Below are 18,185 nucleotides of genomic sequence, written 5' to 3'. Positions count from 1 at the left end.
GTCACTTCAATCCACATGTCTCATGCAGAATGGGTTTTGCCAGTGCTCAATCCACACAAGCATTTGCAGCTTTCAGATGAGAGTTGAACCGAAGGCATAGTGCCGCTCTATTCCAGAGGCTCTAGTGCATCACCCAGGAAGGTACTTCAGGTCAGTACTGAGGGACCAATGCAATGTGAAGAGGTGCCGTCTTTCCAATGCGAACTGTCTGTCTGCTCTCAAGGTTTGATGCAGAACCGTATGAAGGAGGAAGAGGAGAATTCTGGCCAACTTGTATCACGCAACAATCAGCACTCAGAGCAATGTTGCAATAGCCTACATCATAGAGCCACAAACAGCAAAGAATTCACGGAACATCTTTCACTATGTTGGGATATCCTCGACTGCTTCACAGCCAATGAAATACAGCAGAAGTGTAGGGAGACAGTCATGTCAATCTCTCCAAGGCCACAAACGGTTGGAAGAATGCCCCCCCTTTGAATCCTGATCATGCTTACCCTGTAAACATCTGACCATTCTGATAATAATGTTCACTGTTGCTCAATTTATAATTCTCCTCCAGCTGCTTTAATCAGGTTTTGCCAAACTCCATCCATCCAAAGACAGCATCAGGGTCCTGATGAAGACTCACCGCACTTAAAACATTACTTCTGCTTTCTTCCCATAGATGCTGCTGAGTTTCTCCAGCAATTTCCAGGTGAATTTCAAATTCATGTCCCCCCACTTGCAGAAATGCATAGCTGTTAGCTTCCACCCAATGCCCAGATGAGAAGTTAAACCGAGGCCCCCATGCCTTGCAGGTGTTGTAGAGACAGGTCCTAAATATTGCCTGAAGCTACATAGTCTGCAGCAAGCTGCAAGTTCCCATCCAAGTCAAGTATCCTCGTGAGGGGCCACGTGTGCACAGCCTGTAATAAAAATAATCAACGGTCTACACACTCAATTGAACAGGGGGCACAAAGCTAAAAGATTTTGAGTGGCCTTTAGCACTCTCTAATATTTACCTCCCTTTTAAGTAACATCACACAGACACTGTGGAAGCTTGCTTTGCACAACGAAACTGATGTGTTTTCTGCAAAACAACAGTGCCGACACTGGCTGTGAAATGCTCAGGGATGCCCCAAAATAGTGAACATCAATACACATTATTTGGCTCTTGATTTATTTCTTTTTCAAGTAGGGAAAATGGGACATACCATCAGGAGCTCTTAATGGTTGCAAGAGAGATACACAATAAAGAAACACCTCAGGATAGATGATAGGACAATCTGCAGCTAGTCTCTGGTCCTGCCTCGCTACAGATGGTAAAATTCATACTGCCAACAGAGATGAAGCCCTAACTTTCACACAATTTGTCTTCAAGACTTACATGGGCAACCAGCATGATCCACTGCCATGGCAGTGAAAGGACAACGCCAGCCACTAAAGATTGAAGAATTCTTTCACAATTTTCAGACACATTTGGAAACAATGCCATAAGCAAAAGAATAGAAGACAACACAAGTCTCTGTCAGACTGGGAGCTTCCTGTCAGATCCCTGGAATTGCACAAGGATTGGTTGTGTGAAAATTCACCCGTGAGCTTGTGAACTCGTTCATGCAACACTGGAGGATTCCTGCTCACATTTGTACACCTTCCTGAGGAAATACAAGTGAACACAAGGTGGTTTAAACACACGCTGACAAATTTGCAGAGCCAATCAATATCAAGTAACACTGCAACCACACCCAAAGCAGCATTCTGCAATCAGTTGACGACAAACATAACTGTGGCTCAATAAAAGGTAGCCACATATGCCCCAGGGAACATCTTAATACATGAACGATACTGTATTGCTCTGCTGCGCTGTCTACCAGACGAGACCTGTTTGTACAACTTCAACATGTCTAAGGTGTACACTCGAGGTTGGATCAGACTATATTCCAAGACTGTGGTGCTCAGTGTGACATGATTAACATCAGTGAGGCTCTTCTGAACAAGTGCAACTTCTGTAAACTCAGCGGAATACAACTCCTGCATCACTTCTGGTGTGCAACCTTCCACAATGTGTCATGTGATAGGATAAGGTAATGGAATGAAACAGCTAATACAATTAGCATTGGAACAACAAATAGCTGACAATGAAACCAATGGTTCATGACTGGTGGTCTGTTGTGCAGTTACATGCTGTCCAGTAATCATTATTGCCCCAAGCCGGACAATTTTAAAGCTCACATCTTCATTATCATTCCATCCCGTATAAAAGGTATAATCAGAAACATTGAAAAAAAACACCAGGAGATGGTGATATAGTGGTCACACCACTGGACTAGTCATCACAAGTAACCCAGCAATGCTCTGGGATCTTGGGTTCAAATTCCATCATGGCAGACAGTGGTGTTTCCATGTAATTAGTAATTGGAGAACGGAAAACTATTCTCAGTCATAGTAACCATGAAGCGATCAGGGATTCTTATAAAAACACACACCGATGGTCAGATTTCCTCCAGGAATGGATATCAGCAGTCCTTGCCCAGTCTGGCCTCTCACACGTGCCATACCACAGCCAACTGTCTGACTCTCAACTGCACCGTGAGATGATTCAGCAACCATTCGATTTAAGGCCAATTAGAAATGGAGAACAAATGCTGGCTTTGTCAGTGACACATCCCATACAAGAACAAAATTCTCCTCAAAGGCCAATGTGAAAAGCAATGGATATATCTGTCCCTCAGACCCTTGCTAAGATCACAGCTTAAGTTGCACTTTGTAGCGCTCTCCCTGCATTCGTTGAGGGTCCAAACACGCACCAATACCAGCCTTGAATATACTCGGTCACCTCAGAACGCTGCAGCAATTCCCAAGATATATCGGCCATGAAGTGAGGAAATTTCCCCTCATCTCCTTCCCAAATGCTCAATCCTCTAACTGCAGACTGAGCTGGGAGAGCTGGGTGAGAAGGCGGGGGGGTGTGGGTGGTCAAGGGAAGGATATACATGTTGTTGTTTTTAAAATTTTGGACCTTTTTTTTCAAAAAAGACAACAAGATGCTCAACCATGATACCTGGAAGGAATGTACTGCCAATTGTTTGTGAGAAACACAGGTCATCATGCAAACTCGAGATGAAATTTGAACTGCTGCTCTGCTTCAGAGCACGAGGTGCTCACACAGAGTGACTCACAGGCAATTATCAACAAAAGCCAGTATTTTACCGAGATATAGCCTTCAAGGAACTATTTAAATCACCATTTGCATTAAAATCAAGTTCCTTTCCAGACTCTGATTCATGGAGGAGGCGTGTTGAGGGGCAATGGGAAAGGGGTTGCCACAAGAGCACAGCTGCTCCTTCAAATCCACACCAATGCAACTGGTTTCTGTATAAACCCAAGATATTTGTGCGTTTGCTTTTAAATATTTAGCTTTTTACTCCCCTGTGTAGTTTTAAAACAAAGCAAGTGGGAATTTAGCCCAAACAAGACAAGGATGCTTGTGCATATCAGTGTTGGCACACAGGTATTGCCAGGGAATTTTCACACTGGGTATCACATATCAGTATTATCCTTTGAAGATAATGCTACTGGATAAGAAGCCCAGTGACAGGGCAAACTTTCAGAATGACAAACGTGGAGATAATCTTCAGGAACAGATCCACCACTTTCAACACATTTGGAGGGTAACCCACCTTTTATTTGTCACATGGAATGGTTATGAAGGAGTAAGGGTAGCTAGCAGAACTACCTGACAGCACCAAGTGTTCTAAACCAGATATAGTGTAACATGTGGTCCAGCAGCTAGTGTAGTTGGTTGCCTGGAGACAAAAACAAATTTGAATTCGGCCAATCCGTTTAAATTGTACCACAAAAAAACCAAACTCCAATCAAGTTTGAAATTTGTACATTGACAATCTTAAAACCAATGACACAATCTGATGCTTTGGAGGTATAAGACTGGGGAGAATTGAACAGTTAAGAGGAGAACTGCCAAGCCAACGACATCTGCAGACTGCCCGGAGAATAGCTCTGTTAAAGGTACCTTTATCGTTCAGTGACCTGTGAGGCAGAAATCCCTAAGAAGCAGAAAAAAAGTCAGAGGAAGATATAAAGGAAGATTCGACAGCTGGTTGGTTTTGAAATTTGAATTTTTGGTAAATCTTAATCGGGGGTTTATCAGACTAGAATTATAGAAGGGAAAGTAAAAGATAGTTTCGAGAAAGGAGTTTTAAATAGTTGTTAGTTCATTATTCTCTGTTATACTTTAAGAAATACAGTTGTTAATTTTTACTTTAAACTAGTTCTTGACCTCTCGAATTTTCACAGATTACTGCACGGGATAAGTTTTTTCTGTGTTGCTCGTTTTAAATTAAGCAGGAGGGTTTACCCTTTGTCATAACAGAATTTTATCGCTCAATGACCATGTACCCAATTATCCATGCTGATGTTTATGCTCAACATGAGCTTCCTCACACTGAACAATGTCTCTTGCCTCTCCCTCATTTACCTCACTTCACCTCAAGCACTCTCTGAAGCTGTGATTTTCATATTCTCACCCTTGTCCGTGGCTGAAGAACTTTCTCCTCAATTCACAACTGGACTTCTTGGTGACCATCTCACGTCTAGTTGTGAATTCTTTCAAGTGGGATCACTTTTCCACTCCTCGCCTTTCATAATTCTGAAGACACCCGTTATAGTGACCCCTCAGCCTTCTCATCTCTGGAGACAAGAACCCCAACCTGTCAAGTCACACCTGACACAAATAACATGACAGTCATCGAGATGTAAAGCATGGAAACAGAGTCTTTGGACCAACTCATCCCTGTCATCCAGATATCCTAAATTAATCCAGTCTACTTGCCAGCACTTGGCCCATATCCCTCTATGTTGAAACTTTATTGCTGGAATAGCACAGCAGGTCAGGCAGCATCCAGGGAACAGGAGATTCGACGTTTCGGGCACAGGCCCTTCTTCAGGAATGAGCAGAGAGTGTTCAGCAGGAGAAGATAAAAGGTAGGGAGGAGGGACTTGGAGGAGGGGAGTTGGAAATGTGATAGGTGGAAAGAGGTCAAGGTGAGGGTGATAGGTCGGAGTAGGATGGAGGCGGACAGGTCAAGAAGAAGACTGCAGGTCAAGAAGAAGACTGCTAAATGTGATAGGTGGAAAGAGGTCAAGGTGAGGGTGATAGGTCGGAGTAGGATGGAGGCGGACAGGTCAAGAAGAAGACTGCAGGTCAAGCCTTCCTGACCTGTAGTCTTCTTCTTGACCTCTCCGCCTCCGTCCTACTCCGACCTATCACCCTCACCTTGACCTCTTTCCACCTATCACATTTCCAACTCCCCTCCTCCAAGTCCCTCCTCCCTACCTTTTATCTTCTCCTGCTGAACACTCTCTGCTCATTCCTGAAGAAGGGCCTGTGCCCGAAACGTCGAATCTCCTGTTCCCTGGATGCTGCCTGACCTGCTGTGCTGTTCCAGCAATAAAGTTTCAACTTTGATCTCCAGCATCTGCAGACCTCACTTTCTCCTCCATATCCCTCTATACCCTTCCTATTCATATACCCATCCAGGTGCCATTTCAATGTTGTCATTGTACCAGCCTCCACCACTTCCTCTGGCAGCTCATTCCATACACATACCACCCTCTGCGTGAAAAGTTACCCCTGAGATCCTTTTTAAATCCTTCCCCTCTCACCTTAAACCTATGACCTCTAGTTCTGGACTCCCCCAACCCTGGGAAAAGACTTTATCTATTTACCCTATCCATTCCCCTCATGATTTTATAAACCTCTGTAAGATCACCCTTCAGCCTCCAAAGCTTCACAGAAAATATCCCCAGACTACTCAGCCTCTCCCTGTGCTTCAAATCCTCCAAGTTCGGTAACATGCTTGTAAATCTTTGTTGCAGCCTCTCAAGTTTTACAATTCCTTTCCAAAAGCAGGGAGATTGGAACTGAACACAGTCTTAATTGCACATCAATTTGGGACCTTTGCTAGTGCTCCGAAATACGTACTTGAAAATCACAGCTGTCCGAATGCAATTTATCCCTGATCGGACAGCAATTTAACACAACTGCCCTACTTTCCAAATCTCATCCTATAATAATCACCATGAGTTCTCAGGTTTGCATTTTTGATGACCTTGTCAAGATACATTGCAACTTCTCGGAACACCAATGCTGAATTGTCCAGTGAGCAAATGAGGAGGCCATTGTACCAATTGATTGCATGTGCAAACCACCCTCAAAACCAGAAAACAACTTCCAACACCAAAAGCTGAACAATCTGGCTCTTGGGTCAAACCCTTCAAACACGAGGCCAGACTACTCTGATTCTTACGTGACCCACAGCATTCTGGCGTGCAGCCAAGGTCAGACGGAGAAGAGGTGACGCAGAAACATGACCAAGGTGCAAGAGGGGGCTGTGCCCATCCATCCTGCAGCAGAATCAATACCCTGGCACAAATCTGAACCGACAGCTTGGCAGAGGGCATAGTTTCATATTTTACAATAAAGTAGGATAACATGAGAAAATTCAGAGCAGACCAAGTGTTCACAAGAAACAGTTAAGGGGCAATTTGGCACACTTTGATCATCAGGGATTATTACAGGAGCACCGTACCACATAACACACAATGCATTATTCAGCCTTCAAGATCCACTTGTGTGCCCAAATGCCACAAAAGTCTAATTGTGAAATAGTCCCAGCCACAGGTCAGAGTTTACTGCTGTTTGATGGAGGAACAGTGCTCACAAGTTTCAGGCTTCAGGCCAGCAATTTGCACTTAAATGACTGACTGACTGATTTCTCTGGAATGTGGGGACGGGCCGCTGGACACAGCAGCCTGGAGTGTGCTGGAAGGAATGGTTTCTCAGACTCAGCAAGGTGAAGTCACCCAAATATCACAGTGCCCTCTGCAGATCACCTGGCAACAGGTACGTCACTCTGCGTCTCACAAAATTCAGCCAGCAGAACTAGTAAGGTGCAGCACTGAGCCCAAAGCAGGAGCTGGAATCTCAATCTGAACATCAAGCCAAGTGGAAAGAGAGAGTTAGACAGTGATGAAGGAACACCTTCTAACGAATATAAACTTCGTGGGGAACAAGCTTTGCAAGCTTAATCTGAATCTGAAGTCAATGTTGGAACTATGTGCGCCCAACTCAGTGAGGTGTCATCTTCTCCCAGATAAAGCAGTGTTCTTTCTCAACATCAGCTTCCAGATTTCTGTCTTTCTCCATCCATGAGCATTTGTTGGAAATCTGACTGGAAACGCACAAAGTGACATGAAATATATTCAGCTCTCTGTTCTTTCCACAGTGAATTCTCAACATGTCTATTTGCACAATATAGATTTTGGAGAGAAGGGGTCATTTCAATTTCAGACCACTTCCTGCTAATATATGGCATCAAAATATTCAACAGTCCTGTCCAAACAGTGCAAACTGATGAAGAATTTAGCTGACCGTGAGAGAATAAAAATATTCTTTGGCTTTGAAATCTTATACTTACAGTCTTCGGCACAATCTGTTTCTTGGGCTGACCGATCTTGAAAGGAATCCTGTAAAAACCAAATGCAAGATTTCACCATTCTTTGTGCTCAGAGACCCTTGTAACAGACAATGTCATAAAATGCTCTGAGAATATAACACCTTGCTTTTCCAATGTACTGACTGCACACACTAGATGTCTCCCCATACTGTGACAAAAGATAGTTAACGGACACAGGATACACAAACACATCCAAAGTCCATGGTGTTTCGAAGCAGACAAGCCAGATTCTCCGCTCTCGAGTGTGCCAATGCCTCACAAGTTTGGAGGAGGAGGGCAGGGTGGTAGCGCAAGGATCCTGTCTATTTTTAACATGCCAGTGTGAGGGGCTGGAGGGATGAGGGAAAAGCGCAGAAGGAGAGCACTAACGGAAATCTCCAGTTTTATTCAATGCCGTTCACTGGCTGCGATACTCCGGGAGACACGCTTGCTCTCATTTCTTGGCTCTCTCTCACAACAGGAAGCTGGGTGAAGAATGGGTTTAACCTGAGTTGCCAATATTCCACAGCCAGCTGGCTACAAATGGAGACTGAAGTGCACCAGGGAGGCCTTCTGCAAGTGAACACCAGGGTAGCATAAAAACAATCAGGGAAGTGAAATGAACATACATTTGCACCTTTACTCAGTGCCTGAGAAGTGTTCTATCTTTGAAACTTCTCCTAAGACATCAATAACTGACTGCATCGGATAATGCAGCGAGGATGGGAATCACTGGGATGGATACAGATAAGGTGAACGGCAAGTGTCTTTTCCCCACAGTGAGGGACTTCAAGGCATAGGGGCATATTTTTAAGGGGAGAGAAGAAAGATTTAAGAAAGGACATAAGTTAGATTTACACAGAGTCGTTCGAGTGTGGAATGAACTTCCAGAGCATGTGGTGGATGTGGAGACAACTACCTGATGAAGGTGCGGTGCTCTGAAAGCTTCGACTTCCAAATAAATCTATTGGACCATAACCTGGTGTTGTGTGATTTTTAAGATTTATAAAGATTTGAATAAGTTCCTGAACAGGAAAGGTTTGGAGGGCTAGGCAGGTGGGACTAGTTTAGTCTAAGATTTGGTTGGATTGGACTGGTTGGGCCGAAGGATCAGTTTCCATATTCTATGAGTTGATATTCCCAGGCACGGTGTATCTGAAAAAAAAATCCTCTTCCCATTCTCATTTTGTTCCTCAGCGGCAATCATTTCTGAAATAACAGATAAAAGGACAGACAAACCAAAGTAGACGCACTGATCTGTGAGCAAAGCTATCTGACTTCAGAACAAGAGAAACAGCACAACACATCTGAAAGGAAAAGCAACATTCACAGAGTGGTTACAGCAGTTGTCTATCCCATCCGGGACATCTATACCAGCTCAGTGCACTGGTCACATCGCAGGATTACTGCTGGTTCAAAGTTTTAAATAGATATTCATCAAGGTACACAGATTAAACAGAGCCAAATCAGTTTCCTCCATTTTTCATTGCAAACCAATCTTTAAAATATTTTCCTGATACCAGAAATTAAATAATTGTTTCCATGTGTAAATTACTTACGCTTTGTTGTCACATTAGGAAATGTCATAAACTCTTACAAATTGCTGAATGCCTTGTGAAATATGATCTTGGAGGCGGGTAAATCACAGTGGACTCTCAGAGGTCATGATTAGACCTAATTACATGAAGGCCCTGTGTCGCAACATCAAACCATGGTCAAAATACAAGCCGCACTGCAACGATTTTCACAAACCAGGGATAAATGTGACCTCATCCAGCTGGGCAAAACAAGCACATGACACAAAGCAGTTTTTTCATCATTCTGATCATCGTGGGGGGGTGTGGGGGTGGGGGGGGGCTCTCTTTTTATTTTGTTTCACTCCAATTATCGGTTGAATGGCTGCAATACAGACTGGCTAAAAATCTCTCATTACACGATTTCCAGCGTAGTTGGATTGAGTGATAAATACAGAGTCGGAAGAGGAGGATGTGGATGAGTCATTGTCAAAAATAACCCTGAATAAGGAAGGGGTTAATCGTGGGCTGCAGAAAGAAAAGGGTTCTCCAAGCAATTACGTTGATTTAGATTTTTTTTTATTTTTAAGTACCTTTCACCATCAAAGCACTTTCCATCTCAGCTGCATATGTGTACGATAACTCACACGCTCACAGAGATATCCTTTCCCCAGAAATGGTAGCGATGCTAAGCAAATTCTCAAAGGTGCCCTTTGTGATGAAAGGTGTAAAGTTAGAGGGGATATCTTGGGGATTTGGATTTAAAATAGAGGCAGATCTGTACGGGTTAGTTGTGTGAAAGATTTTTTAAATAAAACTGGTCGAAAGTCATTAGCAATTGTGACCTAAGCGAATCAATTCCAAGACAGCACATCACTGCATCAAGTGGCCTGGTTGGCACTTGAATGCTTACATTGCTAATTTTGAAACAGACCAGAAAGTCAACAGGCTTCAAGTCTTTTGAGTTCAGTTCAGAACGAGGAACAATCGCTCAAAACTGCAAATGGTAGTGTTCCCAAATATCTACCTTGGTGAGTTGTGGCAGTGCATCTTATGGATGGTTCATAAGGTAGCAACTGAGCACTGATGGGGGAGGAAGTGAACGTTGGCAGATGTGATGCCAATCAAGCACCATGTACTCACACATTCACTCAGTCCACCAGCATCACTCAGCAGAAGCAGCAACAAAATGATGGAAGGTTCATGCCACCAGACTTGAAGAAACTGTACAACAGTCTCCGCAGTCCAAGGAAAAGAAATTGGAAGGAATCATCAAAGTAACAATTCCAAGAGTTGAGACACGGGTTAAATTTCTCCAAAATTAACTATCTGCAAAAGATAGTTTTCACGAACAAATGAGCTTTTTCTCCTGCTAATGGTGTTACAATCTTTCCAACTGTCTTACACAAATATCAAAAAAGTTTTCACCAAAAAAGAAACGATAACAATTTTCTGTCGTTCACAAACATTTTGTGTGAACATCTTGAAGTAACTAACAGCCATGGTGGCCAACTCCAGAAACGAAACATATGATCTATCAAGCCAGGTTCCATGCTCGGATCAATATCTGGGATCACAAGATCTTGTACAGACCGAGAAATGATATTCCTTGTTCCTCTGAACTCTTCTGCAATGTCCATTTGAAGCATTACTTAAAAATGCAGCCCTGCACTTGGTCAGGAAAGGACAGCCAAGGGACATGGTGAAACAACGAGACCTTTTGCTTCAACAGAAGCATTTGATATTTGTAAAATATATATCATGACCATCTAATGTCTCAAACCAATTGACAGTTAACTGTGTACTTTCTGAAGACAGGCCACAGTTTTAATGTTGGGAGTAGGAAGAGAATCTGCTTTCTGTGATGTTGACTGATGATTAAATATTAGAACACCAGGGAGAAGTCTCTTGCACTTGTTCAAAATGGTGGAAGGGAGTAGGCACCTCTGACAGTGCTGTGCTCCCTCGGTACTGCACACTGCAGTGTCAGGCTGAATGCGTGGTCAAGCCATGGGACCCAGAGGTGGATACGCTCCCAACTGCACTTTGTTGACATTTCTTCCAAGGACTTCCAAACCTGCAGCACTTACCTTGGGACTCCTCTTCATGTATGAGGCATAGCTAAGTGACCGGAGCTTCCTCAGCTATTGGGAGACATCAGAGACAAGCAGAAATTGCTCTCACCCTTAGTTCTGCATCACTTTGTATTCTGCATGCTTGCACATGTAGCATGGGAGTCTATTCAGGTATTTTATCATGCAAAGCAAAGGGCAGGTTCCTTCAATCCAAAACCTGGGAACCACTGCTTTTCAGACCAAGAATATTTTCAGTTTTTGGACACAATTACCCAACAGTCTAAGATCTTTTGCTAACCATCTCACCACCAAGAACAAAATATTTATTTAACTCAAAGTCATTGTTGGTTGGGGAATGGGTTCATGTTATTTTTATCAAAAACCTGATGGCATCTGCCAATGTTTGCTTCCCTTATCTCTGTACTACGTCCTCTTTGACTCCATTTGATGATACACTTGCCACGGAAGTCCGTTCGTGTCTCATGGCTCTGTTCCAGCCTTTTGGGAGAAGTATCTTGCTTGGCCTGAACAGACCGAATACCATGTTGGGATTAGGCCTTTGGAGAAACACTTTGTTTATGGGTTCATGTGGGAAAACAATGCTCTTATCCCCCAACAGGCCTGAACTCAGCCTGTCTACAGGCTTATTTGGGTTTGCTCAGGCCATCCCTCAAAATAGAGGAGAAAGCTTACCCAGTCAAAATGCACAAAGACCGTGTGGCACTCCTGCTAACCATATCAATGCATCAGGTCCACAATTTGCTCAGGCAGACTCAGTGGGATATCACGGTCCTGACAGGAGGCCATTGAACCCAGAGTCCATGCCAGCCTTCTGCAGAGCACGTCGAACTCCAAGTCTGATAATACCAGCCAGCTAAACCAGTTGATTAGAAACTGGGGAGGAATCCTGATTGATTGTTCAAAGGTGTTCAAGAGGCCAAATCAACTCAGAGCAGTAGGAGACCCTTCGACCTTTGATCCTGTTCTGACATTCAATGGGACCATGGCTCATCTGCCCGTGTTTCACAATACACACTTTCATCGACTCCCAATAACCTTGGACTTGCTGCCTGACAGAAATCCACCCACCTCTGCCTGAAAAATATTCAATGACCCTACTTCCTGAGGCAGGGGGCTCCAAAGTACTACAACCCTCAACAAAAATGATTCATTTGTCCAAAAATGGCCACCATCATTTTTCAACAGCATTCCCTTGTTCTGGAATCACCCACAAGGGAAAACATCAGATCCACATACCCCTCATCAAGGCCATTCAGGATATTCGACATTTCAATCAAGTCACTCCTCACTTTCTAGATTCCAGTGAAAGCCAACCCAACTGGACCAACCTTTCCTCATAGGACATCCAGGTCCCAGTTGAGAAAACCTCCTTGGTATCAGCTGCAATGGTTTACATTCCCTCCTTAATGAAGGTGACCAAAACTGTAACACAATTGACACCGCCCAATAGAGATGAACAAGCTTCTTTTTTATCGAGGTACTCATTGGCAAATAAAAATCACCTCATGCTGAAATTGAAACCACAGAGCGGGGAAAGCTGATTCCATGAACTCCAAGCCCCAGAAAGAGCATGGCAGCTCCAGCAGTTTCTGAAGCCATGAACACCAACCCTGTTAAAACGTTGCCATTCAACCCATTCTTAGGCTCTCCTTTCTTTTTCAAATGCAGGTGGGCCTTCCTCTAAAATGTTCAACATTATTTCATCCCAAAGTGGCTCTCCAATTCGCTCCTGTTGCCTGGATCTCCCCCTGCAACAGAGGGGCAAATGTTTCAAAAAAAAGAGTAGTTTTTGTTAAACTGGCAGCCAGATGTTTGCTCCAGGACTTAGTGACTACAGCTGAATTAACTCTGGGAGTGAACAGAGTGCAATTTTGCGTTAAGTCTTGATAGACAAACAGAAAGCTTGAGAACACTCTTGTCCTGTTGCAATCACCGGGTTATCACATAAAACAGCCAATGGCAACTTTATGGGTATTTGAAAACTTGCAAAGAGGGAAACTGGAGCTCGACTAACAACTGTCACATCAAGCTGGAGATCCAAAATTAAAACGGATAGAATCAGCAGTCCAGGCAGCAACTGTGGAGCAAGAAATGTTTTCAGCGAGTACACAAAGACAACACGGCAAGACTGGAGATAGGGCAGGGCAGACATCAGATGGCAGCAGTCGGCTACAGTGACCAACTCGTCCAAAAAAAGCTGTGTCCCAATGAGCTGCGAATGGCAGTACATTGCACAGGAAGCAAAAGCAAAAGATATGTCAGATTACAAAAGGAACTTTGATTATCTGGCATTCAATGAACCAAATTTCAGATTATCCGAACAGGGTCCCGATGCTTGGCTCACTATGTTATCCAGCATTCAATTATCCGAACGAAATATTCCCCACCTGTGTCCTTTGGATAATTGAGGTTCCTCTGTAATTGCTGTGATGAAATTTCAAGGACTTGTTTTGTGTACCGAATCGAAAGATGAAGAGTCACAGATCCAAAATTCTCTCTTCACACATGCTGCCTGACCCTGAGGAAGATTCCCAGCATTTCCTGGCAATGCAGTCTTTTCGGCTATGCCGGGAAGTACACAGAACAGTTCCGGGTGCTTCGGTAATGTTGTAAGGTCACTGCTGCAACGTACAAAAAGATGATAATTTCTGCAATGATATGACTAAATAATCTACCTACGCGGTATAAATCAGGGATAAACCCTATCCAGGACACACAATGTTGCTGTCTCATCTCGTGCATCCACCTGGGGCTTGAGCTCAACAACTCATTTGACAAACAGCAGCATCACGACCAAACTAAACAAATGGTCACACAGCAACATGCAGAAAGAAAACTCTGGGCACAGGTTCAGACCAACGACGACTCTGCCCACCATCTTCAGTCTGCAGCTCAGACAAGGAAAGAAATGCTGCAAATTCAATCTTTCCACTGGCTTTCAAGGACCGAGGTTCCAGCACATTATTCTTTGAAGTTTCCATCACATACAGACAGGGTGGGTCAGAAGGCATTTCATACACATGCCTTATTGCTCAGACCTTTGATTATAGGATTGGGACATGATGTTGAGGGTGTACAGGATGTTGGTGAGACTTCCTCTGGAGTACTGTGTGCAGGGCTGGTCTCCCATTGATTAGAAAGATATTATGAAACTGGAAATGGTTCCGAAAAGATTTACCAGGATGCTACCAGGAATGGAAGGTTTGACTTACAAGGAAAGGTAGGATCGGCTTGGACTTTTCCCACTGGAACATAGAGGTTTATAGATTGTTGAGGGGTGTATATAAGGTGAACATCAAGTGTCTTTGCCCTTGGCAGAGGATTTCAAGATGAGGGGGCACATCTTTCAGGTAAGAGGAAAAAAATTTAACAAAGACATGAGGGCAATTCTTTTTTTATACAGAATGTGGTTCGTGTGTGGAGTGAACTGCCAGAGGCAGTGATGGATACGGGTATAGTTAGAATGTTTCAAAGACATTTGGATAAGTACGTGAATAAGAAGTGTTTGGAGGGATGTGGGCCCAGCGCAGGCAGGTGGGGCAAGTTTAGTTTGGGATTATGGTTGGCATGGACTGGTTGGGTCAAAGAGTCTGTTTCTGTGCTATAAGATTGTCTCCTGTTTGGATGCAGTTTGTACAATGTAAGTGCTCAAAGATGGAAGAGAGAGTACCATCATTTTGTTGCATTGCAGGACAGATGGAGTGCCATTCAAATTCCAGCTTCGATTCTCATAAATGCTGACCCGAGCAGTGATTATGCACTGGAGATCATGGGGCAGCAAGTGATTGACAACATGCTTCAAATTCCTATTAATATTGAATAAAGTCCTCTTTCACCATATTACAACAAGCATTATGCACACTGCGCACTTGCATGCACTTTGCAACTATTAAAATGAACACGGCCTGCCAGCCATTCAAAGTTTTATCAAGGGCAATTGTACAGACTTGCAGCAGCCAACCTGCAATGCCAGGGGCCTTGTGTTCATATGCAAATAGGGTCACTTTAACACAAGTGCTGACAAAGTAAGAAAACAGGTTTCAAAGAAGATAAACTGTCAGCGAAATAATTCAAATATCTCAGCACAGCCTTGGCATTCAGAGTTTAAGAAGTGAATGAACAGCCCGTTTCATTTCTCTCTCATGTCACAAAGGCTAGTCTTGCCGCTGAGTTGAACATGGTTGGTGGTTTGAACATTGTACTGACAACACAAAGAGCCACGTGTCCGGGTTTTACACTGTTTTGTCACTGCTGAATGCTGCCTGTTGCCTCAACCATTGAGCTATTTGAGCCAAACTTTCTCCTGGCTCTGGAACAGCTGCTACTGCAGCACAAGACAATGAGGGCTCACAAGGGTTGCGTTGTACGTCAAATTCACTGTGATGATCCGCTCTCCTCCTCATGAGACAAGTAACAATTCTGTTACTTCTGTTAAAGCACAAGTGCTGACCAATTAAATCAATGACTATGGGAATAAGAATAAAGTTCACTTTCTGACAAACATACATGGACTTCAGTCACCTGGAATCTCTAAACTCCTCTCCATCTCCCTTCTCTTCTTCACCAGAGGCCTTAAAAACACTTCTTTCAGCATTTTTTAAGTGCATTTTGCACGGCTCAGTGATTATCACTTCAGTCTCGGAGCTGTTGTAGGATTGGTGTCAGGTTCATGAAGGTAAAACGCAGAATCTTGGTTCTCATATCCACAAGCAATGATACAGCAGAAGCGGACAGCCTTTGGCTCAGCTGTCACCAACACCCATGGAATGGAGGTACCCCATTCCCAAAACCCCAGTCAGTCCTTCACATCTGTTACATAGTTCGGCTCATCTGCACCCAAAACCCAATTTGTTCTGCCTTACGTTTTCAAACCCTCAAGTGAGCCACGGCCTCACCAGCTTCTGTGGAGGAACACAGAGTTCCACGTTTGCATGACCCTTTGTGAACAAGTGCTTCCTGACATCAACCCCCAGTACGTCGGTGGGCGTTTTCCTGAGAACAATTCCAGTGTTTCCTCAGCAATAGGGTGGGTGATTGAACCCAAAGAACTGCAGCTGAAACAAAATCAGAATGTACTAGAGAAACTTAGTAGGTCTGGCAGCATCTACGGAGAGGAAAAACAGAGTTAATGTTTCAAGTCAGAATGTTTCTATGCAGAAGAGGAGTCACACTGCACTCAAACGCTAACTCTGCTGCTCTCCCACGGATGTTGCCGGCCCTGTTGAATGTCTCTAGCACTTGATGTTTTTATTTCAGATCTCCAGCATCTGTGGTATTTGACTTGCATCATCTGCATGGTGACTGGAGGTGGCTAACTCTCCTCTCAGCAGAGGAAGTAGGATGGACTCTTCAACAAGCTCAGGTTCATCCTGGAGTAAATAACAGCATATCGTTGACAAGATAAATGGTGCAAAAAGACTTCGTTTCAGGCCGGAGAGAGAAGACATAACTATCAAGAAGTTTCATGCCATAATGAAATGCAAGAGGAGGAAAAAGAACCCACACGACTTTTCGGTTTGATGGTTTCCATCGTAATGGATTGGCATAATCCTTTGCAGCAGTTTCCCCAATATCTAGTCTGATGAAAACATGACTGACTGGACTGACAACTGAGCGCACTCCAGGTGAAATGAATGCACCAAAGCTGTTGAGGAGCTTTTGAAGTCATCTCCACAACCCATGTGTACCCAAGTCACTCTGAGACACAGACAGCTCACAACACATTGGTTACATTCTGTACTCATGCAGAAGTGGGAAACAGAGACAGCACTCAGCCTCCTGTACCTACCCTCCTGTTCAATTACATCAGGACGAATGAGGATCTCATTCACACATCATTCCTGAACCTACCAAGCTACAGATCAAGCTGTGGAAATGGGTTTGGCAAGGCCAGCTCTTTTACAGCTGCTGCCAATGACCTGGACTGAATGACCTCTTTCCGTGCCATCAATCTGCAATGTTTCTGCATCACTGCAACGATCTAGACATCGGTTTTGGGCTCTCGAGAAAACTGTTTCTCTCAATCAATCCTCCTCACTTTTGGTCATGTTCAGCCACTCAGCCTTGAGGCTGGACTGCTGTACTCAAGCTGTGGTGTTCAAGTGAAATATCTGACCATTCTCTTGACAGCCTGCAATGATCGAATCCCAACTGCTGTCTCAACACAACAAAGAAAAATCCAGACTTGAATTTCTGCAGTGACTTGCACAACCACAGGACATTTCAAACCATTTGACACCCAGTGAGCTGATTTGTGAAATGTAAGTGTGTTTGTAACATGGCAGCTAATTTCTGTACATAGCAATGTTGTCATAACACAAAAGCCTTACACTGAGGATACTGGAGATCCGAAATAAAACCAAAGTGCTGATGAAACCCAGCAGGTCAGGCAGCCTGCACACATAAGAGAGAAAAACAGAGTTCGTGTTTCAACTCCAATCTAACTCTGTCTCAGGATTAAAGACAGAGGTGGAACACGCCTCTGAATGACACCTACTCTGAATCTCCCTCACTTCTCCTGATTCAGGGATAACACAGTGCCATTCCTTCTGTGATACCTGACCTTTCAATCCCCATCATCCCCAAACCCAACCTTTTTCCGACAATATGAACCCATCATCTTGTCACCTCTCTCTACAGTTTTGAAGAAGACTGAATGCAATAACAATAGCTCTTTCATGTGATCGAAAACGGAAGGACAGACGTTAGCTTGGGCATGCACAAGAATTCTCCAGCTTTGTCTTTGAAACAGCACCTTTACCATGAGCTGATGGGACCTCGGTTTCAGGTTTCATGTCTAACTGCATGGCATTGGACCGTAAACCTAGATTATCTGATCAAACATCAAGAGTGCAGAAGCTCCTGTCTCAGAGCTGAGATACCAACCAGAGTGGCAGTTCTGTAGGATAGGTGACTTCCATCAACTCTAGATTGGCTATTGCCCTTATAAGGTGCATTTTTAAAACTGTGTCTCATTGGACACATTGTGTTGACATCCAGAGTCTTTAAGAAATGCAAAGTTCTGTGGCTTTACAGCAATCAATGAGTTCTAGATGCAGACTTGAGGACATTACCATACA

At 43.8% G+C, this 18,185-nt stretch overlaps 1 protein-coding gene across 1 annotated transcript in view; it reads right to left on the bottom strand.

The window, feature by feature from the left end:
- The window catches only part of bin3 (bridging integrator 3), a 125,355-nt gene extending 112,727 nt beyond the window's left edge, over window positions 1–12,628 (bottom strand). The window contains exons 1-2 of the mRNA XM_043681204.1: window positions 12,609–12,628; window positions 7,479–7,527 (exon numbers count right to left, since the gene is read on the bottom strand). Coding sequence (XP_043537139.1) covers window positions 7,479–7,527; window positions 12,609–12,613 — 54 coding nt within the window. The 5' untranslated portion in view covers window positions 12,614–12,628. The remainder of the gene's footprint in view (window positions 1–7,478; window positions 7,528–12,608) is intronic.
- Window positions 12,629–18,185: the final 5,557 nt, after the last annotated feature.

This window comes from Chiloscyllium plagiosum, chromosome 42, assembly GCF_004010195.1.
Source record: "Chiloscyllium plagiosum isolate BGI_BamShark_2017 chromosome 42, ASM401019v2, whole genome shotgun sequence".
Lineage (NCBI taxonomy): Eukaryota > Metazoa > Chordata > Chondrichthyes > Orectolobiformes > Hemiscylliidae > Chiloscyllium > Chiloscyllium plagiosum.
This window is presented reverse-complemented; position numbering and strand designations above follow the sequence as displayed.